General features: G+C 42.7%; 1 protein-coding gene across 2 annotated transcripts in view; it reads left to right on the forward strand.

The window, feature by feature from the left end:
- The window catches only part of LOC126285325 (L-dopachrome tautomerase yellow-f2-like), a 497,699-nt gene that overhangs the window by 126,224 nt on the left and 346,094 nt on the right, over positions 1-25,381 (forward strand). The window contains exon 6 of one of the 2 annotated variants that reach the window (XM_049984628.1): positions 19,944-22,298. The exons of the other annotated variant lie outside the window; for it this stretch is intronic. Coding sequence (XP_049840585.1) covers positions 19,944-20,189 — 246 coding nt within the window. The 3' untranslated portion in view covers positions 20,190-22,298. Of the gene's footprint in view, positions 1-19,943; positions 22,299-25,381 lie in introns of those variants that run through there. 2 annotated transcript variants of the gene reach the window in all.

Consider the following 25,381-nt stretch of genomic DNA (forward strand, 5'->3'; position numbering starts at 1 on the left):
TGTTTCACAAGAGAAATTGCTTAGCAAAGGGATTCAACAAACAGAAGAACAGGTATGGGACTACCATAACACGTACTGTCACCATACACTAGGATTAAAGAAATGAGGCTAACACTTCGAATATAGAGGCAAATAGCTCCGAGAGGAATGCAGATAGAGACAAACTACTCACTTTTCTACAAATCAACGTATGTTCATTAGAAATAAGGTTTTTACAATTACAGCGTTTGTGTAACATTCAGCATGTCGATATTATATGTGTATCAGAGCACTGGTTAACCCAACTTGAAGTAAATGTATTTGTCCCAAAGGGTATGTTGTCGCAGATATAATGTGTAGAAGACAGAAAGAATGATGGGGCTGGTACTTTTCTCAAACAAGGAGTAAAATTTTCCGAAATTCATTTATCTACATATTGCTCAGAATTGGATCAGGAGTTTAGTTGTGTAAAACTGGAGAATGGGAATGTAGCTAGTCTGTATAGGCCTCTAGATGGATATGTAAGTTTTTATTGAAAAATGCGAGTCAGTAGTTAAAGTATTGATGATTAAGTCGAGAACTGCTATCTATGGTCATTTTAACGTAGAAATGGTAAACACAGGGGGCCAAATCACAAGGATATATCTGAATATGCTAAGATCATTGGACCTATATTGTACAAATAACTGTGCTATATTTAAGAATGCCTGCATAGATAATGTTATGGTGAATTTCCACAAGGAGGACATTACAGTCAGACTTGCAGGAGGAAGTTTGGCAGATGATGAACCTTTACTCCTCACACTCTGTAAGATACAACCAATTAAAATCGAAGAACCTAAAGTGCTACTCATAAGAGGGCAAAAGGAAGAGTACATATGAGTGTATGTTGACAGGCAGCAAATTGGGACTTTATATAATTTTCAACTGAGGGAAGGGGAGCTGAAATGGATATTGATAACTTTTTTGAAGAAAAATACAGATTATGGCATTCTTCTTCACCAGTAACAAAAATTAGATATCCAAGGGCACCGAAAAGTAACAGGCTGATGGTTTTATGAATAACTCGAGGAAATCAGAGAAAACACGCTCATGCAGTATCCAAAGGACACAGCAGAGAGGAAACATTTACGGTTCCTATCTGAAAAGCAAAAAATTCTACAAAGCTAAGCTCCTTACTACAAAAAACTGGCAGGGGAAAACTAAATTGAAAGGGCTCCCAGTAAATGAATATTAAAGAATTCTTTGAGATGCCTCAGGAGGATATTAGCATTTAAGAAATTTTCCTATAGTTTGTTGTATTATTATGTGCTATGGTTATGTCTTGTATAATTATGTCCTCTGTACTCTATCCAGTTACTATGCACAGGGTTTATACCATACTATAATACACTGTAACTTATTGACACTAGCTGTTAGAAATTTGCCTGTAATGCTCTTTGGCGATCATCAGAACCTCAACTGCTAACGTGTGTCAGGCCCTTGAGCCGTTGTGCGTGTTCCAGTCGGTTGTATGGAATTAGTGCGTGAGATGGGTTAATGTAAAGAAGCGATGGAATGGAAGCAAGGATTTGTGATGTTTGGACAAACCTATGACCACACCGCTAATAACATTTTTAGATTTGTTGGTGCACTGGCACGGAAGGTCCAATGTATCTACAAGGAACATTGCACCACTCACTGCCATGTGACACCAATGGCTGTAAAAAGCTCCAGCTGCTGGTGATTAGGGTCACTCCTTCTCATTGTCAATCTGTTCAAAAACCAACCATGTTTTGGTGCTATCAGTGATTGGAAATCCATCTTCACCGGTCTTCGAGCTAACTTTGTGAAATGAAGTGCTTGCATTGGACATTTAAATCGAATCCCTTGCAGTAGCCATTTGCTCACATCTGCACGTCTTCATTGGGCTAAAAAATACAGAACCTGGACACTAGTTTTATGGAGTCGTGTAGCGTGGTCCGAAGAGTTTGTTGCCTCTACCCAAATCATGCAAGGCGCCGACTGCAAAGATGGCCCAATGAAGTGTTTAATCTACAGCCTGCACGGGGGCATGTGGTTCACTTTGGAGGGGTTTCTATGATACTTCCCTGAGTGGGGCGAGGGGCGGTGAGGGGAGTTCGTACCATGATTTTTGCCCATTTATTCTGGTTATGGTGAACACGAACCACAATGTTTATTTAAATATACTCGGTGACCAAGTGTTGTCGCTTCTTCTACATGTCCCTGATGAGACTTTGTGGACACTTCCAAGATGACAACAGCCGTGTTCACAGGCTGCACATAAACTTTTGTGGTTTGGAAAACACTCAAGGCATTATCTGCACCTCGAGTAGCCCACTAAATTATCCGATCTTACTCCCGAAGAGAAATCGTGATTTGATTCAGTGGGTGAAATATACAAGGAGCGTTCAATAACTAGTGCTACACATTTATTCTGCAATCAGGTTGGTTTTATCCAGAATTCCAATATACATTATTGCCCACTCTTTTCGTTAGGACATCCTGTTTTTCAACATAGCCTCCGTTCAGTGCGACGGCCTTAAGCCTCCTTACTGGGACCGGCCATTTGCCCACGCGGTACCATCCTATTGTTCGATGTCAGAACCAACGCCTTGCTTCATCAATAATCTCCCCACCATCCACGTACTGCTACCAGTGGAGTACGTCCTACAGTGGTCTATACAAATGGAAGCTGGAAGGTGCGGGTACTGGGCTGTGGGGTTGGTGAGGAATAACGTGCCAATGAAGTTTTGTGAGCTCCTCTCGGCTGCGCAAACTTCTGTGACACTTCACGTTGTCATGGAGAGGGAGAACTCATTTGCATTTTTGTGGCAACGAACATACTGAAGTCGTTTCTTCAATTTCCTGAGGCAACCACGGTACATTACAGGGTTGTTCGTTGCACCGTAAGGGAGGGTATCAAACAGCACAACCCCTGAAGAACCCCAGAAGACGGTCGCCATGGCTTTACCGGCTGAGGGTGTAGCCTTGAATTTTTTCTTCGAAGTAGAGGTTGTGTGGCGCCACTTCATCGATTCCAATTTTGTTTCCGGTTTGAAGTAATGAACGCATGTTTCATCAACTGTGACGATGTTCGACAAAAAGCTATTACCATCAGTCTTGTAATTGTTCAATCAATTTTGCGCAGATGGTTCTTCGTTGCTCTTTATGGTCTTCCGTTAGGCAGCAAGAAATCCAGCAGGTGTACACCTCTCAGAACCACAACTGGCGAATGAGTGCGTCAGATGCGCAATCAGATACGTCCAGTTAAGAAGCGAGGTGTTTGATTATGGCCCGTCCACCATTTCACGTGAGTGTGTCCGCACGTTCCAGAATTGCAGGAGACTGGACAGGTTTGCGCGACCTTGTTGCGATGATGACACACACCTTGCCCAATGGGTCACCGTGCTTTTGCTCACTTCCAGGTCTCCGTAGACCTCCTCAATGCATCTATGAATATCTGCGATGCTCTGGTTCTAATCCAAAAGAAACTCTATGACAACTATCTGCAATCTGCGAAAAAATGTGTTGCATAACTTATTGAACGTCCCTCTATGAAATATAAACGTCAGTGTTTGGCTTCAGCTGGATACGGCATACTGAAAAAGGTGTGGTCCTTCTTACTTGTCGAATTTAGACCTTTATCAAGGCCAGGAGTGGTGTTACACAGTAATAGAGGTACTTGTCCTGAGGGTGACTAATTTTTTGTGTGTTTTGCTTATTACTACCCGTTCTTTTCCATACAGTTAAAAACATTTTAAACCTTTCCGTTCATTGAGAGAGCGGGCTGCTTGAGATTTAGATCATAATTAAGCTCAGTTCATTTCATCCTAAATCAGGGGGCACGGAGTGGAACAAAGGTTTTTCCAGTTCGTAGCGTTTGGGAGAGGATTTCCAGTTGTAGAATATGCTTACACCAAAAAACGTTCCCGAACATTTTCATGGGGACCGGGGGATTGAAGCTCTTTTTAATTTGTTTCTAAGAAAATATGTCAGAGATAAAAATATGAATGGTTAGTGTATATCTGTTAGAGCATATAATTGGAGAAAGTCAGTAACCTGTTCGACAAGTACAGTAGTATATTTCTGCCTGATTCATGGGCGGAGCTTGAATACTTCTGTGTGAATTTGAATTAGCTTAATTTTACGTTCAATTTTATCATGTCACGAGCGTGTAGGAATGTTTCTACATGTCACTTGAAATTTCTTCCATGTTTTTGTGACGCCTTACATGAGCTAAATAAACATCTGAGAATTCGTTTTGCCCTAAATAATACAGATTTAATGTTTAGAGAATGTCGATATCATAAGACACATAGCAAGACATTATGAATGAAAACACACACAATGCCGATGTAATATTCTACAGTATTTATTACTTATTTCACAAACCGGTTTTCGACTGTTACTCCTTCATCAAGTACAAAGGTGAATATGTGGTGCAATGAACTTTTGGTAAGACCAAAGATTTTAAACAAGAGCATCCACAGAGTACGAGAAACTGTTAATGTTAGATTAAGGAATAAAACGAGAGGAATTATTCCATTGCAAATGCGACGTAAGATTATTCAACTAAGATAAAATACGTGACACTTCATCTAATGAACTACATAACAAATAACAATTGGTCTTAGGAGAAAGTAAATTGAACAATAAACTTTGGTGACTTGTTTCAAGGGTGTGGCTGAACAAAATAATCTTTTCTTTAAGAAGTCCTAAATTAAAAGCAGATAATACTATATACTAGTCAGCTGGAGCACGTAAGCGAAACCACTGCGATTATACACAGTGATTTTTTTAAAGGATAAAAGAAATTATAGTACTGAAATAAAGGAGAAAATGGGGCATCTGAGCGAGAGGGGTAATTTACAACATGGCCTCCATGGGATATGAGTAATATCTACAGTTGGAAGCGGTGACTAAGGGAAATGTGTATGGTCATTCAATACTGACATGTTTATTAATTTCCATTATTTCAAGATAGTTTATCTTCCTTCCTTTATGAATGTGGTGTATACTTCATGCTGCAACTTGTAACTATGGGCTTGTTTATGCAGGTGATCTGCAAAAATTCTATGGTTTTCTTTCAAGATGGTGCTTATTTCCCTGCCAGATTGACCTGTACAGAATTTGACACAGTTTCAAGTGATTTTTTATATCCCACTCTTTTCCAAAGATGGAGAGCTGTCTTCATCATTGGGTAAAAAGCGTAGAACACTTGTTCAAATAAAATAATGTTTTAAATTTCCTGCCGCGCAGGATTATCCGAGCGGTTCAAATGGCTCTGAGCACTATGGGACTTAACAGCTGTGGTCATCAGTCCCCTAGAACTTGGAACTACTTAAACCTAACTAACCTAAGGACATCACACACATCCATGCCCAAGGCAGGATTCGAACCTGCGACCGTATCAGTCGCGCGGTTCCGGACTGCGCGCCTAGAACCGCGAGACCACCGCGGCTAGCCGAGCGGTCTCGGGCGCTGCAGTCAAGGACTGTGCAACTGGTCATGGCTGAGGTTCGAGTCCTCTCTTGGGCATGGCTGTGTGTATTTGTCCTCAGTATAATTTTGGTTAAGTTGTGTGTAAGCTTAGGGACTGATGACCTTAGCAGTTAAATCTCATAAGATTTCACACATTTGAACATTTTAAATTTCCTGAATTTAAGCTTCCTGGCTAGATTCAGTCAGACTTTACCTAAACATGGGACTGTGCACCATTTATTGCGAGGTGGTGGGTCGAGGACAGGGTAAAGAAGAGAGTGTAAGTGTTGTTCCTGCTTTTTGTGCCTTATGGAGTCCACTAAGGTAGGAGGGTAGGTATTGGTCTGACTGCATTTAGTTCCCCTCGGAAGTTGTCTTTGCTTATGGATGTGGACGTTAGGCGATGTATATTGAGAGAAAGGCAGTAGTTTATGGCTCACTGTGTGCTGAGAATTGAAGGCATTATAATATCTGTGGTGGCAGGTTTCGTATAAATCTTGAAAGTATGAATATGATCACTTATGTATACGGTTAGTTTTAAGTAATTTATGCACTTATCTCAAAAATCCATTGCGTATTTTTGCTGTTCTGTTTAGAATTTAGCTGCTTCAGGAATTTTTGAAGTTGTCTGTTATGTCCATAAGCAAGAAACATCATCAACATAACTAAACCAGTATACAACCTTGGAAGAGAGTAGCTCATTTAGGCAAAGATGGGGAAGCAAATTGACAGTATCTCTGTAAAAAGATCTATTCCGAAATTCATCTGAATGATTCTAGGCAAACCTGTGAAATTTAAAGTTAAGGTCTACCACAATCGGTTATTCCTTTTTCGGCCCCAGGTACTCCCATCGACTACAAAACTATTCCATCACGTCATTTTTACGCTTTGTAACTTATCTTTTCCGCAGACAAATAGTAATTTCTCGGTATCTTAATAATGGTCCAGAATCTGCCAATTCCATTACCTGTGAATATATGTAGTCCTACTTCATATGCTCAGGACTAGATAAACCTCACTGACTACTCAGTTCCATTCATAAAGTCCACGGAACAGAACCAGAGTCAAAAATGTTGTGCAGCCGTGTCACGCCAGTACAGGTAACTTCCATGGATTTCTGATCACCATAGACCTTTGCCGAATGTATAACCATGATTCCGATTACATTAGATTAGATTTACTTTCATTCCAATTGATCCGTAGTGAGGAGGTCCTCCAGGATGTAAAACATATCAGAAAAACAACAATACATGACAAATATTTACAACTGAAACAAATAAGCTACTGCACCATTCCACAGGTCCAAAGTGGAATGAACGTCATTTTTTACATGAACACTTTATGAAAGAGTCATTTTATAAATACTAATGCACTGAATTTAAAATAAAAACAGTTTTTAAATTTATTTATAAGGTAATAAACGTGTAATACAACTACTATAATACTTATTTACAATGAACACATTACTGCACTGAAATTGTGCAGAAGCTATATTGAACTTATATAGAGGGTAGTCCATTCATCGTGACCAGTCCAAATATCTCACGAAACCAGATGGCGCTATGGTTACCCGCTAGATGACTAAAACATTCATGTTTCTTTACGTACTACACGAATGTAATAAAAAATGGGAGTTCCTATTTAAAAAAAAAAAACGCAGTTGATATCCGTTTGACCTATGGCAGCGCCATCTAGCGGACCAACCATAGCGCCATCTGGTTTCCCCCATCCAGCTAGACGAATTTCGTTCTTTGTAGTTTTTTCGTTTGATGCTTATTCATAAATAGAGTAGTAGGATTTTGCCACCAATAAATCCTTTAGGCTTCTGTTAGAATTAATTTCATTGGTTGTTAAGCTTTTTATGGCTGCTGGCAAGTTATTGAAGATGTGTGTTCCTGAATAATGCACTACTTTTTGTGCAAGACTAAGTGACTTTAAATGCTTGTGAAGATTGTTCTTATTGCTAGTACTGATTCCATGAATTGAGCTGTTAGTTTGAAAAAGTGATATACACTCCTGGAAATGGAAAAAAGAACACATTGACACCGGTGTGTCAGACCCACCATACTTGCTCCGGACACTGCGAGAGGGCTGTACAAGCAATGATCACACGCACGGCACAGCGGACACACCAGGAACCGCGGTGTTGGCCGTCGAATGGCGCTAGCTGCGCAGCATTTGTGCACCGCCGCCGTCAGTGTCAGCCAGTTTGCCGTGGCATACGGAGCTCCATCGCAGTCTTTAACACTGGTAGCATGCAACGACAGCGTGGACGTGAACCGTATGTGCAGTTGACGGACTTTGAGCGAGGGCGTATAGTGGGCATGCGGGAGGACGGGTGGACGTACCGCCGAATTGCTCAACACGTGGGGCGTGAGGTCTCCACAGTACATCGATGTTGTCGCCAGTGGTCGGCGGAAGGTGCACGTGCCCGTCGACCTGGGACCAGACCGCAGCGACGCACGGATGCACGCCAAGACCTACGCAGTGCTGTAGGGGACCGCACCGCCACTTCCCAGCAAATTAGGGACACTGTTGCTCCTGGGGTATCGGCGAGGACCATTCGCAACCGTCTCTATGAAGCTGGGCTAGGGTCCCGCACACCGTTAGGCCGTCTTCCGCTCACGCCCCAACATCGTGCAGCCCGCCTCCAGTGGTGTCGCGACAGGCGTGAATGGAGGGACGAATGGAGACGTGTCGTCTTCAGCGATGACAGTCGCTTCTGCCTTGGTGCCAAAGATGGTCGTATGCGTGTTTGGCGCCGTGCAGGTGAGCGCCACAATCAGGACTGCATACGACCGAGGCACACAGGGCCAACACCCGGCATCATGGTGTGGGGAGCGATCTCCTACACTGGCCGTACACCTCTGGTGATCGTCGAGGGGACACTGAATAGTGCACGGTGCATCCAAACCGTCATCGAACCCATCGTTCTACCATTCCTATACTGGTAAGGTAACTTGCTGTTCCAACAGGACAATGCACGTCCGCATGTATCCCGTGCCACCCAACGTGCTCCAGAAGGTGTAAGTCAACTACCCTGGCCAGCAAGATCTCCGGATCTGTCCCCCATTGAGCATGTTTGGGACTGGATGAAGCGTCGTCTCACGCGGTCTGCATGTCCAGCACGAACGCTGGTCCAACTGAGGCGCAGGTGGAAATGGCATGGCAAGCCGTTCCACAGGACTACATCCAGCATCTCTACGATCGTCTCCATGGGAGAATAGCAGCCTGCATTGCTGCGAAAGGTGGATATACACTGTACTAGTGCCGACATTGTGCATGCTCTGTTGCCTGTGTCTATGTACCTGTGGTTCTGTCAGTGTGATCATGTGATGTATCTGACCCCAGGAATGTGTCAATAAAGTTTCCCCTTCCTGGGAAAATGAATTCACGGTGTTCTTATTTAAATTTCCAGGAGTGTATTTTTAATGACAAATTTAATTAAGGAATAAACATATTGGGAGGCAGTAGTTAACATCCCTAGTTCCCTAAACAGGTTTCTGCAGGATGTTCTTGAGTTCACACCACATATAACTCTTACTGCACGTTTTTGTGCCCAGAAAAGTTTAGCTTGGCTTGATGAATTACCCCAAAAAATAATCCCATATGACATTATGGAATGAAAGTAAGCATAGTATGCCAGCTTTATCATTTTTACATCACCTATGTCTGGCACAATTCGCATTGCAAATAGAGATTTGTTAAGACGCTTCAGCAGTTCTGTGGTGTGCTCTGCCCAGTTGAATTTATTATCAAGGTGTAATCGCAAAAATTTAACACTGTCCGCTTATTCTATCTGCTTGTCATCTTATGTTAGGCATATACACCCTTTACAAGTTCTGAACTGCATGCACTGTGTTTTTTCAAAGTTTAGTGACAAAGAATTGGCAAGGAACCAGTGATTAATGTCCACAAATATTTTATTAGCCGATCTTTCAAAGACAACACTTATTTGCTATTTATTGCAATGTTTGTATCATTGGCAAACAGAACGAACTTGGCATCTGGTAATGTTACTGACGAAAGGTCATTGATACACACCAGAAAAGTTAGGGCCCTGAAATGGAACCTTGTGGCACCCCACATGTAATTAGTTCCCAGTTGGATGATGCCTGATAGCTTAATACATGTCTCTTTCCTAATAAAACCCTTTGTTTCCTGCCAAAGATATAAGATTTGAAACATTTTGCAGTATTTCCTGTTACAATATAATATTCTAATTTACTTAAAAGGATATTGTGATTTACACAGTGAAATGCCTTTGACAGATCACAAAATATACCAGTTGCCTGCAATTTTTTGTCTAATGAATTAAGCACATTTTCACTGTAAGTGTAGATAGCCTTCTCAATATCAGAACCCTTTAGAAATCCAAGCTGTGACTTTGACAGTATGTTATTTGAGATAAGATTACTTTTTCGAAAATTTTTGAGAATGTTGGAAACAAATACCAGCAGTGGAAATATGTGGATTCATCACCACTTAAAATGGCAAAGATCTAACCATCGTCGGAGAAGCTGATGCTGAATGTTCTTTGCGACTGTCATGTTGTGGTGCTAACAGATTATGCTTGTGAGAGGCTTTCCGTACAGGAGCATGTAACCTAAATATCTTGACGAGATTACGGGAGACTGCCAAGACAAAGCCTTGCAGGAAGCTGTCTAAGTGGGTGTTTCCGCTCCACAATAGTACCTCAACTTGTTCTCCGTAGTACTCAGTCACGAATGTTGCTTCCCTTAGTTATTAAATTTCGTCTTACCCCTTCATTCTCCAGATAAATCACACAGTGATTACTTCCTTTTTTCCTTGAAGTTTCAGGATTCCAGCGGTATGACATTGACGATATTTCGGCTGACAACCATTCAGCCACTTTAGTGGATTATTTGGCATTGGTGACCGCTAGATCACGTCGCTGACTTCGTACCAAAATTGTTCCATCTATGACTCGCAGGAGCAGGTGAAATAGTGACACTGTATGTGAGCTCTCTATCGGAATGCGGACTTGCGGAGTTAAAGTTCAGATGTCGAGATAATAAAATTAGCTTTCGCTAGACGTGTTACTAGTCATAAAATGTTTCCTTTATGCAGATATTAAAAAACACCGGCTTCCCAGACTTACCCAGTTGAAAGCCGATATCAAGATTAGTAAGATTTTCCCCGTACCTTATTTCCACCGATTCCTTAATAATTGAACTCCAAAAGAACCTCGTCGAGGCCAAACTTTCCGCGACGGAATAATCCATGGAATGTTCTGTGGAGATACAATGCTCAGGTATGGCTGAATTACTGGGCTGCGAAAGGCGAATGTGGTGATCATGTTTAACACACTTCTCACGCATGAGCTCGTTGTCGAACCAAAGTAGATTCTGTCACATTTGCGCCGTATTGCATAGATTCCAGCCCTCCGAAATCCCAGGTTGTCCTCTGTCGAAGCGAGAAAAATCTTTTTAGGTGGGCGAAAGATTTATTGTGGTCTTCTCGTTTAGGCGAAGGACGATCTGGGATTCCGGAGTGCTGGAATGTACAGAATACCTCACTAGTGTGGCAAAGCCTACATTGGTCAGGCAACGAGCACAGTCTGCATTGAAGATGATCGACACACTCGAGTATTTGCTACTAGTGTCGTAGTTCTAGAAAAGACGAACTCAATGACATTTCACTGTTCAAACTCCGATTACTAGTTTCGAAGTAAGTACAGTTTTAGACACAGGATTTATCTGTTGTGAACATGAAAACGGTTGCTATCTAATTGGAAGATCATGTTGGGTTACGGAACTTTTGCGTCAGGCAGATGGGGTGTTCCAGACTGGCGGAGCTGCGACAGTCTATTTACAAAGTGGTGTAGTGGGAAAAGGTTTAATTTCGAACTGACACTTGTATATATGTAGTTGGACAAACACACCAGCCAAAATCAGGAGTGGCCTGCATGGACAATCGATTTAACACCAGTAGATTTATTTGGGGGGGGGGGGGGATATCTACACTGACCCCCCCCCCGTCCCATGAACCATGGACCTTACCGTTGGGGGCGGGGGGGGGGGGGGGGGAGGCTTGCGTGCCTCAACGATACAGATAGCCCCACCATAGGTGCAACCACAACGGAGGGGTATCTCTTGAAAGGCCAGACAAACGTGTGGTTCCTGAAGAGGGGCAGCAGCCTTTTCAATAGTTGCAGGGGCAACAGTCTGGATGATTGACTGATTTGGCCCTGTAACACTAACCAAAACAGCTTTGCTGTTGTGGTACTGCGAACGGCTGGAAGCAAGGGGAAACTACAGCCGTAATTTTTTCCGAGGGCATGCAGCTTTTGCTGTATGGTTAAATGATGACGGCGTCCTTTTTCGTAAAACATTCCTGAGATAAGGATCCCTGGGCGGAGACTACTCAAGAGAACGTCGTTATCAGGAGAAAGAAAACTGGAGTTCTACGGATCGGAGCGTGGAATGTCACATCCCTTAATCAGGCAGGTAGGTTAGAAAATTTAAAAAAGGAAATGGATAGGTTACAGTTAGATATAGTGGGAATTAGTGAAGTTCGGTGGCAGGAGGAACAAGACCTTTGGTCAGGTGAATACAGGGTTATAAATACAAAATCGAATATTGGTGATGCAGGAGTAGGATTAATAATGAATAAAAAAAAGGAGTGCGGCTAAGCTACTACAAACAGCATAGTGAACGTATTATTGTGGCCAAGATAGACACGAAGCCCATGCCTGCTACAGTAGTACAAGTTTATATGCCAACTAGCTCTGCAGATGAAGAAACTGATGAAATGTATGATGAGACAAAAAAAAATTATTCAGGTAGTGAAGGGACACGAAAATTTAATAGTCTTGGGTGACTGGAATTCGACAGTAGGAAAAGGAAGAGAAGGAAACATAGTAGGTGAATATGGACTGGGGCTAAGAGATTAAAGAGGAAGCCGCCTGGTAGAATTTTACACAGAGCATAACGTAATCATAGCTAAGACTTGGTTGAAGAATCAAAAAAGTAGGTTGTATACATGGAAGAACCCTGGTGATACTAAAAGGTTTCAGATTATATACTGGTAAGACAGAGATTTAGGAACCAGATTTTAAATTGTAAGACGTTTCCAGGAGCAGATGTGGACTCTGACCACAATCTATTGGTTATGAACTGTAGATTAAAACTGAAGAAACTGCAAAAAGGTGGGAATTTAAGGAGATGGGACCTGGATAAACTGAAAGAACCAGAGGTTGTACAAAGTTTCAGGGAGAGCATAAGGGAACAATTGACAGGAATGGGGGAAAGAAATACAGTAGAAGAAGAATGGGTAGCTTTGAGTAATGAAACAGTGAAGGCAGCCGAGCATCAAGTAGGTAAAAAGACGAGGGATAGTAGAAATCCTTGGCTAACAGAAGAGATACTGAATTAGTTGATGAAAGGAGATAATAAAAAATGAAGTAAATGAAGCAGGTGACAAGGAATGCAAACATCTCAAAAATAAGATAAACAGGAAGTGCAAAATGGCTAAGCAGGGATGGCTAGAGGACAAATGTAAGAATGTAGAGGCTTATTTCACGAGGGGTAAGATACATACTGCCTACAGGAAAATTAAAGAGACATTTGGAGAAAAGAGAACCACTTGCATGAATATCAAGAACTCAGATGGAAACCCAGTTCTAAGCAAAGAAGGGAAAGCAGAAATGTGGAAGGAATATATAGAGAGTCTATATAGGGGCCATGTTCTTGAGGACAATATTATGGAAATGGAAGGAGGGGGGGGGGGGTAGATGAAGATGAAATGGGAGATATGATTTTGCGTGAAGAGTTTGACAGAACACTGAAAGACCTGAGTCGAAACAAGGCCCAGGGAGTAGACAACATTCCATTAGAACTACTGACAGCCTTGGGAGAGCCAGGCCTATCGAAACTCTACCATCTAGTGAGCAAGATGTATGAGACAGGCGAAATTCCCTCAGACTTCAATAAGAATATAGTAATTCCAATCCCAAAGAAAGTAGGTGTTGACAGATGTGAAAGTTACCGAACTATCAGTTTAATAAGTCACAGCTGCAAAATACTAATACGAACTCTTTACAGAAGAATGGAAAAACTCATAGAAGCTGACCTCAGGGAAGATCAGTTTGGATTCTGTAGAAATATTGGAACACATGAGGCAATACTGACACTACGACTTATCTTAGAAGAAGTTTCTAGCATTTGTAGACTTGGAGAAAGCTTTTGACAATGTTGACTGGAATACACTCTTTAAAATTCTGAAGGTGGCAGTGTAAAATACAGGAAATAGAGGGAGCGAAAGGCTATTTACAATTTGTACAGAAACCGGATGACAGTTATAATAGTCGAGGGATATGAAAGGGAAGCAGTGGTTGGGATGCTATACAATCTGTATATTGAGCAAGCAAGTAAAGGAATCAAAAGAAAAATTGGGAGTAGGTATTAAAATCCATGGAGAAGAAATAAAAACTTTGAGGTTTGACGATGACATTGTAATTCTGTCAGAAACAGAAAAGAACTTGGAAAAGCAATTGAATGGAATGGACAGTGTCTTGAAAGGGGTGTATAAGATGAACGTCAACAAAAGCAAAACGAGGATAATGGAATGTAGTCGTATTAATTCGAGTGATGTTGAGGGAATTAGATTAGGAAATGAGACACTTAAAGTAGTAAAGGAGTTCTGCTATTTGGGGAGCAAAATAACTGATGATGGTCGAAGTTGAGAGGATATGAAATGTAGACTGGCAATGGCAAGGAAAGCGTTTCTGAAGAAGAGAAATTTGTTAACATCGAGTATAGATTTAAGTGTCAGGAAGTCGTTTCTGAAAGTATTTGTATGGAGTGTAGCCATGTATGGAAGTGAAACATGGACGATAAATAGTTTGGACAAGAAGAGAATAGAAGCTTTCGAAATGTGGTGCTACAGAAGAATGCTGATGATCAGATGGGTAGATCACATAAATAATGAGGAGGTATTGAATAGAATTGGGGAGAAGAGGAGTTTGTGGCACAAATTGAGTAGAAGAAGGGATCGGTTGGTAGAACATGTGCTGAGGCATCAAGGGATCACCAATTTGATACTGGAGGGCAGTGTGGAGGGTAAAAGTCTTAGAGGGAGACCAAGAGATGAATACACTAAGCAGATTCAGAAGGATGTAGGCTGCAGTAGGTACTGGGAGATGAAGCAGTTTGCACAGGATAGAGTAGCATCGAGAGCTGCATCAAACTAGTCTCAGGACTGAAGACCACAACAACAACTACAACATCTACACTGAAGAGCCAAAGAAACTGGTACACCTGCCTTACATCTTGTAGGACCCACGTGAGCACGCAGACATGCTGCACAACAGGTGGCATGGACTCGACTAATGTCTGAAGTAGTGCTGGAGGGAATTGACACCATGAATCCTGCAGGGGTGTCCATAAATCAGTAAGAACACGAAGGGATGGGGACATCTTCTGAACAGGATGTTGCAAAGCATCCTAGATATTCTCAATAATATTCATGTTGGGAGTTTAGCGGCCAGCTAAAATGTTGGAAGACAGAAACGTGTTCCTGGAGCTACTCCATAGCAATTCTGGACGGTGGGGTGTCACATTGTCCTGCTGAATTGCCTACGTCCGCCGGAATGCACAATGGACTTGAATGGATGCAGTTGATCACACATGATGCTTACATACATGTCACCTATCAGAGTCGTATCTAGATGTATCAAGGCTCCCTTATACTCCAACAGCAAACGCCCCACACCTTTACAGAGCCCCCACCAGCTTGTAGAGTCCCCTGCTTACATCAGGGTCCGTGGATTCATGAGGTTGTCTCCATACCAGTACATGTCTATCCGCTCGATACAATTTGAAACGAGGCTCGTCTGACCAGACCACATGCTTCCAGTCATCAGCAGTCCAATGTTGGTGTTGACGGGCCCAGCCGAGACATAAAGCTTTGTGTCGTACAGTCGTCAATGGTACACGACTGGGCCTTCGGCTCCGAAAACCCATCTCGACGATGTTTCGCTGAATGCCTCGCATCCTGACACTTGTTGTTGGCCCAGCATTGAAATCTGCAGCAATCTACGGAAGGATTACGCTTCTGTCACCTTGAACGATTCTCTTCAGTTGCCGTTGGTCCTGTTATTGTAGGATCTCTTTCCAGGCCCTGTGATGTTGGAGATTTGATGTTTTTACCAGATCCTGATATTCACGGTACTCTCGTGAAATGGTCGTATGGAGAAATCTCCACCTCATCATTACCTCGGAGATGCTGTGTCCCATAGCTCATACGCCGACTATAACACCACGTTCAAACTTACTTAAATCTTGATAACCTGCCATTGCAGCAGCAGGAACCGATCTAACAACTGTTCCATTTTTTTTCTTTATTGTGATTTCATTTCCCTGCCCCATATGGCCTGCCCCATATGGGCTATCAGCGGCACAATCCGCCGCTCTTCAGCCGAGTGACACTACAAGTAAAACAAAAATAAAATGATACATACATAAGGAGATAAAAAAGGGGAACATAAAACAGAGTAAGGGGAAAAAAATGGAGGTAAAATATACACTGACATGGAGACGTTCATGGGGGACAGTTAAAAAAAAGTCATCAGGAAATGGCGATTCTTAAAACACAGAGAAGACACTGAATGCACAGGTTAAAAGTCGGCCACAGTAGTAAAAACACTCCGGAACAACACACTTAAAACCCACTGGGAGCACACACGATGAACAATAAAACTGCCAGGTGGGACCTGCCGAGGGGAAAGGTCAGAGAGTATGGAATAGGAGGGGATAGCAAGGGGCAGCTGGGGAAGCAGTGGGATGAAGAGGGAGGGGAATCAGTGGGTTCACGAAGAGGCAGGAGACACGTGGGGTGGGAGAGGAAGAGGGAAGACAGGGCAGGAGGGGGATGAAGAGGGGAGGGGCATCAGTGGGTTCACGAAGAGGCAGGAGGCAAGTGGGGTGGGAAAGGAAGAGGGAAGACAGGGCAGGAGGAAGCGCAGAGAAACAGGAAGGAGGCACAAGAGATGGAGGGGGAGTAGGAGGGGGAAGCCGCTCAGGAGGAGGGAGGGGGAGGAAAGGGATTCCAGAGGAGGAGGCAGGAAGAAGGGGTTAGAGTTGGTAGGAAGGGTAGATGTCAGGGCGAAGCTCATCATCCGGGAGAACTGCGCCAGACAGTTATTGCCTTATATAGGCGCTTCCGACCGCAGCGCTGTATTCTGCCTGTTTACATATCTGTATTTGAATGCGCGTGCCTATACTAGTTTCTCTGGCGCTTCAGTGTAAATACTCCTGTTTATGCCACGCAGCCTTCAAACTGTGCATCGTTCTGTTATACCAGCAACTTTATGTACAGCGTACACCCAAAACTTTCAACATTTCTAGATTCGTAACGAATATAGAGAGAACTTTGATATTTCTACAGTTGCTTAATAAATGTCAGCAACATAGGAAAAAATAACGTTCTATTTCAAAAATTATAGCTTGTTGCTGTAAATCTCTGTAAATTGATACATATAGTAAAAAGTGTTTGTGTGTGTGTGTGTGTGTGTGTGTGTGTGTGTGTGTGTGTTTATGTACGTATATTCCACATGTCCTAATCCAGTGGACTGATTGCAACCAATCTTGGTACATATATTCATAGCCATATGAACATACTTTATTTTCATGCAAGCTGTAAAAATTACCTGAAGCTGTAAAAACTACCTAACTAACAGAGGTGTGGAGGTGGGGAGGAAAAAGAAGCGTAGTTTGCGGCGCGTGAATTCGATTACTTTATTCACCCATTACTTGTGAATGAGAGCACCTAACTACTGCCTACAAACTTTACATATAATTTTAAACCTTTGCGAACTTCTTTTCTCGCTGACAACTCCCACAAAATGATGAAAGAAAAAAATTTATGGCTTACTATTTTTCCTCTGTTAGTGCAGTAAAAGTACTGCATGAGGCATGAAGTTATAATTTCGATATGCATTCATAACATTGAATGTAACAACAAAATTGTATCGTTGTACAGCACATAGTTTATGGGCTATTACGTCATAAACAATGAGATGCTTGAGGAAACTGCCACATCATCCATGACGTTTAAATTTATTGCTTCCTTGGTACCCACTCTGCTCGCGACGAATTTCGCAGACAGTATCGACATATGTCGCTGAATGTACCTACAAAATTACATCAGTGTACGACGTACGCGGGCTGTTTGGAAGGTGAGGAACGATCAGCCGCGAAATAGAAACTACTGGGAAAATTCTCCAAGGCTTTTCACAGACATTTTGGGCAGTGTCTAGTATGTCCGTCGATCGCACCAAGACACTCTTCAGTTGTGAGCGCTCTATGAGCGAGTAACGGAGCTTAGAGCATCTGTGTCTCCTGCCAAGTAGGAGGGCCCACTGAGAGGCTTCTCCTTAACGAATGCAGCCCACCTGACACAACTGCCACGCACTTCCTTCTTCATGGCAATTCTCAGCCGCACTCCGCAGGGGCAGTGAAAGCGCTGCTGCAACCTTTTCGATGGGAAGTGTTCGATCACCCACAACACAGCCCTAATTGGCTCGTCCTGAGTATCATCTCTGTTCACATGAAACGGTGGATACGAAAAGAATACATGGGCGCAGGTTACGCGCTATAGACCAGCGTAGAGAATTATTGGAAAGCACAGGTGGCTGCCTTCTATGACAATGGTGTTGGAAATCTGGTATAACGCTCCGACAATGTCTAAGTCGGAGTGGCGACTATGCAGAGAAGTACCTCGAAGGTGTACCTAAATGTGCAAAGAAAACAGTTTTGATTTTCACTGTGGTTTCCATTTCGCGACCGAACGTTCCTTACTTTCCGAACAACCTTCATATATTTCAGGAAATATGACGCCATAAACATTAAGCACGTGGCTAGACGCTGCATGGAACGGGCGAACAACCTTCATATATTTCAGGAAATATGACGCCATAAACATTAAGCACGTGGCTAGACGCTGCATGGAACGGGCGTGGACGCACAACTAAATACCTGGACAACGACGGGTTCCTCTGCCAGTAACTAAATAAACTACATTCATAACGCTGCAGGAAGAGTAAATATTCATTATGCTTATTATTTTGTAAGTTACAGAGAAAGATACCGTACCTCAAACACTCGGTGCTTTGTGAAATACAGGGTGTCCGAAAAGTCTTTCCCTGATTCCATAAATTGATAACTCAGGCTAGAAGTAAGATACAAATATGAAACTGGTGTCTAATTGTTTACAAACTATCAAAGTTTTCTTCACACATCAGTAAACTTCCACATGAGCACCCTTTGTAGCACGTAGCACATCTAGGCGATATTCAGTTTCCGTCCACACATTAGCCAACATCATTGGAGGTATCGATTCAACGATAGTTATAGGTTGCTGCAGGGTTTCAAGATCTGGTAAACGTGTTCTGTAGACCTCGTCCTTGACATAACCCCATAAAAAGAAGTCTAATGGGGTTATGTCAGGAGAGCGTGGAGGCCAAACTGTTGGCCCATCACGACCAATCCATCGCCCAGGAAAGGTCATATCGAGATAGGCACGGACGTGAGGCGATGCACCATCTTGCTGAAACAAGACATCGGGGTGATAGTGAAGCAGCTGCGGAACAGCATACAGTTGCAACATGTCCAGATACACTGCAGATGAGATGGTAGCCTCAGCGAAGAAGAATGGCCCGATAATTCGATCGTGCAATAGCGCGCACCAAACATTCACCTTTGGACTGCCTCTGGTGCACTCCATGACCTCGCCAGGGGGTTGTGAACCCCAAATGCGCACATTATGGCGATTCACTACCCCACTGACAAAAAAAGGTCGCTTCGTCGGAAAAGGCAATTCGTCTGAGATAACCATCATCGTCCTCAATACGTGATAGCATTTTGACCGCAAAGTGTTATCGACGTGTACTGTCATTGGGCAACAAGGCCTGAACAATTTGCAGTTTGTGTGCAGGAAACAATAAACGTTTGTGTAAAATGTCATGGAGAGCTTTTTGGCATCTGTAATTCACGTGAGGCCCTGCGCACCGATTTCTTCAGACTTCGCACAAAAGACTGCCTTACAGCTTCCACCCTGTGTGCTGAGGTTCTTGGTCTACCGGACCTCGGAAGATCAGCAAACGATCCTGTGCTCCTGAACTTCTCATACCAGGCTTTAATGCTCTTATCACGTGAATTCCTTCCAAATATTGTCTGGAAGCGTTTATGCGCTGTGGTTAGTGAACACACAGAACACACTGTGCCTTCTCCTGATTGGTAAACATGCCTTTTTGGGCACTGAACCACATCCACTTCTTACGTACAGAGAGCCGAAAACAGAAAAAAATTTGATAGTTGTAAACAATTCTACACAAGTTTCATATTTGTATCTTTCTTACAGCCTGAGGTATCAATTTATGTAATCACGGAAAGAATTTTTGGAACCCCGTACAAATACGTTGCATAAAGTACACAATGTCTTAATGTGTCTGTTGTAAGGTGGACGCGTCGCGAAACGAGCTGTGGTTCCTGACGAATGTGTACCCGGTGCTGCTGCTGGGCCGTATCAACACGACGGAGTACAACTACCACGTTTTCACCGGCGCGGTAGATGACGTGGTGCGGGACACGCCTTGCGAGCCTGCTCGTGACGCCACGGGTAGCGGCCATTGGCGGCGCTACCAGGCGGAAGCCGCGTCCCCCGTGTCTCCCAGCCTCGTCATGGCGGCGGCGGGGCCGCAGTAACACCAGCTGGCGTCGACGCTGCTCTAACAGGTGGTCGCCGACTGCATCCACCTGTGTCCGCCAGCCTCGTTGACAGGGGAGCTCCAACAGGTGTTTGGCAACTATCTCTCTGTGTCCCTCAGACTCGTCATGGAGGCTGTGGCATAGGCTTCCGCCAACTGTGCCTCAAAGAGTGGCCTGCAACAGGTGGTCGGAGCGAATGAGGGAGAGTGCATACTACAGGGTGATTTTTATTAACGTTTGAATACACACAGAGCGACGTATACGGTCCTGAAAGAGCTAATTTAATTACAGGCACATGGGGCTGCAAATGTCAGGAAATACCCCAAAAGTGGATGACAAACATTGAACATGTGACTTCACCAGATGACGTGCATCGCAGCAACTGGTCTTATCGATCCTGCTCTCACTGGCAGGGGGCATTGCTACATATCGCTCCGCTAGGCTACTCTGTTTTCGTAAACGTAAACCGATTCATTGAGGCCTTGTACCGCGAGTGCTATCGTATCACACATAATTATGCAAGAATGAAAACAGACTAGCGTATTGTTTAGAGGCACAAAACGCGTGGATCTTTTCAGCTCGTTACTAAATGCAAATAAGTAGGAGGCCGAGTTGATAGGAGCTGATGGAGTCCAGGTTGCAATAATATGGGGTACGGCATACTCTTAGAGAGAAGGACTATTATTCAAGAAACACATCGTACAATGAAATTACTCATCTTCAGTAGTTTGTAGGACTGAAGCTGCGGCTATGAACTGACAATCTCGTAACATGGAATAGCATGAACTAATACAACATATTCTCAGGGACGAAGCCTGATGGGTCCTCCTCAGAGAATCAATGCAAACATTACAGAACTGGCTGAGGTTCAATTATGAAAGTGCGTCTGCCTAGGTTGAAATCTAGCTAAGAAGTGAACGAGGCACACTCCAGTTCCGTCGAGCTGCACAGCCCGCTAGAATGCGCTGTGCTCGGCAGACGACGGGCTGCCAACCCTGTTTTGGCGCGGCGTTGTAGTAGTATCTGCGGCAATGATACTATATAGCGGAGTGATGAGTGGCACAGCCCCAATCAATGAAGGAAGGGTCGATAAGCCCAAGGGCTGCACGTGCGGCGACATGCGTCACCTAGTGATGTAACTTTTTCAACATTTGTCACCAAATTTTGGGGTGTTTCCCGATATTTGTGGCCCTATGTGTCTCAGATTAAATCATTTGTCTTAGGGCGTATCCACATCGTGTCTCATATTAAACCATTTGTCTTAGCTTCATCTACATCGCTGCTGTGGTTTTCAAACGTTAATAACAATCACTCTGCGTATAAACACATTGGACTACACTCTCAGTCAGACACAGTGACAAGCATGTAATGCTACAAACACACGGCAGACAAGCGTGTGAATGACTGATCCAGCCTCCTTACAGTGCCTTAAATCTGGCGTTTAGCCTGAGCAGAGTTTACAAGGTTAAATCGATTCTTCTGTTTCTGCTTGACAGAACAATATTCATAAATTAAGAGAAAAGAATTTTGGTTCTTCTATAGTATTAGTCTGTGGTAGCCTCCTAAGCCAAAACCAATTAGTTAAATAAATGGATACTATAGGACATCCACAATGTTATGCTTTGCTCTCCAATGGTAAGTAACTGTTAAAACCATGTGTTTGTTGGTTGTGCCCTTCTGATTGTAGATTGGCAGAAAGCTACCTAGCTATGAAAGGCAGTGAGGAAATGCAATTGTTGTGTTGACACAGACTAAATATCAGAGCCATTTTTGTGGTGATAAGGACATTTTTGTGGTGATAAGTGTGTGAAGTGCTTACAAAATTATATAAATATATAATTATATGTATGTATGGTGAAACTCAATGCATGAAAGATAACTGCTATACATAAAATCGTTCTCATTACTAGTTGAAAGTATATGTATTTCTATCACAGTTTACAGATTTTTTAAAAAATAAATGTATTTTAAATGTTGACATGGAACTGTCCCTTAGATTTCTTCGATGTATCGTAGTTAAGATAATGATTTTACCGTTAAAAACAATTCGTTTTTATAAACATCGCACTGCTGCAAAATAAAATGTTGTTGTTGTTCTAGTCTACAGTCCGAAGACTGGTTTACTGTAGGTCTCTATGCTAGTCTGTGCAATCCTCTACCCTTTGCATAATTACTGCAGCGAACGTATGTTTGAAGCTGCTTACTGTTGAATTAGATTAGATTATATTCAGTTTCCGTTTCATAGACCCAAAAATGAGATGATTCCCGTGTGTGTGGAATATGCCAGAAAGCATAACATAGAAAACATAGAACATTTGAATATAATACTCAATACCCTCACCAGCTGTCAGGAGATTGTCAAAACATATGAACTTACTACAGTAAACTGGGACTGCTAATATACTACTGGCCATTAAAATTACTGCACCACGAAGATGACATGCTACAGACGCGAAATTTAACCGACAGGAAAAAGATGCTGTGATATGCAAATGATTAGCTTTTCAGAGCATTCACACAAGGTTGGCGCCGGTGGCGACACCTAGAACGTGCTGACATGAGGAAAGATTCCAACCGATTTCTCATACAAAAACAGCAGTTGACCGGCGTTGCCTGGTGAAACGTTGTTGTGATGCCTCGTGTAAGGAGGACAAATGCGTACCATCACGTTTCCGACTTTGATAAAGGTCGGATTGTAGCCTATCGCGATTGCGGTTTACCGTATCGCGAAATTGCTGCTCGCGTTGTTCGAGATCCAATGACTGTTAGCAGAATATGGAATCGGTGGGATCAGGAGGATAATACGGAACGCCGTGCTGGATCCCAACGGCCTCGTATCACTAGCAGTCGAGATGACAGGCACCTTATCCGCATGAGTGTAACGGATCTTGCAGCCACATCTCTGTCCCTAAGTCCACAGATGGGGATGTTTGCAAGACAACAACAATCTGCATGAACAGTTAGACGACGTTTGCAGCAGCATGGACCATCAGCTCGGAGACCGCGGCTGCGGTTACCCTTGACGCTGAATCACACACAGTAGCGCCTGCGATGGTGTACTCAACGACGAACCTTGGTGACGAATGGCAAAACGTCATTTTTTCGGATGACTCCAGGTTCTGTTTACAGCATCACCCGGCGTGATGATATGGGATGCCATTGGTTACACGTCTTGGTCATCTCTTGTTCGCATTGACGGCACTTTGAACAGTGGACGTTACATTTCAGATGTGTTACGACCCCTGGCTCTACCCTTCATTCGATCTCTGCGAAAAGCAAAATTTCAGCAGGATAATGCACGACCGCATGTTGCAGGTTCTGTACGGGCCTTTCTGGATACAGAAAATGTTCGACTGCTGCCCTGGGCAGCACATTCGGCAGATCTCATACCAACTGAAAACGTCTGGTCAATGGTGGCCGAGCAACTGGCTCGTCAAAATACGCTAGTCACTACCCTTGATGAACTATGGTATCGTGTTGAAGCTGCATGTGCAGCTGTACCTGTACACGCCATCCAAGGTTTGTTTGACTCAATGCCCAGGAGTATCAAGGCCGTCATTACGGCCAGAGGTGGGTGTTCTGGGTACTGATTCCTCAGGATCTATACATCCAAATTGTGTGAAAATGTAATCACATGTCAGTTCTAGTATAATATATTTGTCCAATGAATACCCGTTTATCATCTGCATTTCTTCTTGGCGTAGCAATTTTAATGGCCAGTAGTCTATTTACAGATTTAATACACTGGCAGAATGAGACATAGCTATGCACTTTAGTAAATTTATCATACACAAAATACCTAATCTTCACTGTTGTGAACAAGTGACATCAAAACTGAAATCTAACAGACATTTTTGCTTAAGCTGTTCTAACAGTCCCAGTTCATCTCTAAAGTAGAAGGAGTCGCCTATCAAAACGTCTTTCAAGCTCCGTCAGTACTGTGCTTTATCTGAAACCAAGCTCTTAATGTTTTCTGGCAATTTATTGAAAATTTGTGTACCTGAATATTGAACCCTTTTTTTTCTAAGGATAAGTGTTTTTAAGTCTTTATGTAGATTGTTCTTATTCCTAATATTTATTCTGCGATTGGGCTGTTGGTTGGAAATAGAGACGTTACTCGCAAAATTTTATTAAGGAATAACTATACTGAGAAACAGTGGTTAGAGCACCAAGTTTCTTGAACAAGTTTCTACATGATATTCCTGAATTTGCACCACAAATGAATCTTGCTATATACTTTTGCATGCTGTAACCTTTTCCTAGGTTTAATGAGTACTCCCGTATCCCATATGACGTAATAGAATGAAAGTAAGCAAAGTATGCAAGTTTTTTTATATTTATATCTGCTACACGTTACATCATTTTCACTGCAAATACAGACTTATTTAGAAATTTCAACTGTTTTGTGGTATGCCCTTCCCTACTGAATTTATTATCGAGTTGTAATACCAGAAATGTAGCACTGTCTACCTCTTTGATCTGCATGTCTTCACATGTTATACACGTGCTGGAAAAAAATCTATTACAGGCTCTGAACTGCATATAATGGGCCTTTTCAAAGTTTAGTGACAGTAAATTAACTTTAATCCAATTATAAATGCCAGTGAAATTTTTATAAGCAGCCATTTCTATATCTGTACTTGACTTGCTACTTATTGTGATGTTTGTGCCATCTGCAAACAAAACGAACTTGGCACCTGGCAATGTAAAACACGAGAGGTGATTAATGTACACAAAAAAACAGCAACAGATTCAAGATGGAACCTTGAGAAACATCACATGTAATTAATTTCAAATCATATGAAGACTGACTTCCTACTGCACAGGTATTGCGCATCAACAGCCTTACTTTCCTGTTACTTAGATAAGACACAAACCATTTCGAAGCACTGGCAGTGACTCCATAACATTCTAATTTACTTAGGATAACGGTGTGATTCACACAGTCAAAGGCTTTCGATAGGTCACAGAAAATGCCAGTAGCCTCTAATTTATTAACTAATGAATTAAGTACATCCTCAATGTGTGTAAATAGCTTTCTCTACAACAGAACTCTTAAGAAATCCGAACTGTGACTTGGACAATATATTATTTGCAGCCAGATGCTTTATGAGACGCCTGAACACAAGCTTTTCAAATATTTTTCAAAAAGCTGGCAGAAGTGAAATTTGACGATAGTTTGATGGTAT

The sequence above is a fragment of the Schistocerca gregaria genome, chromosome 8 (genome assembly GCF_023897955.1).
Source record: "Schistocerca gregaria isolate iqSchGreg1 chromosome 8, iqSchGreg1.2, whole genome shotgun sequence".
NCBI classification, from domain to species: domain Eukaryota; kingdom Metazoa; phylum Arthropoda; class Insecta; order Orthoptera; family Acrididae; genus Schistocerca; species Schistocerca gregaria.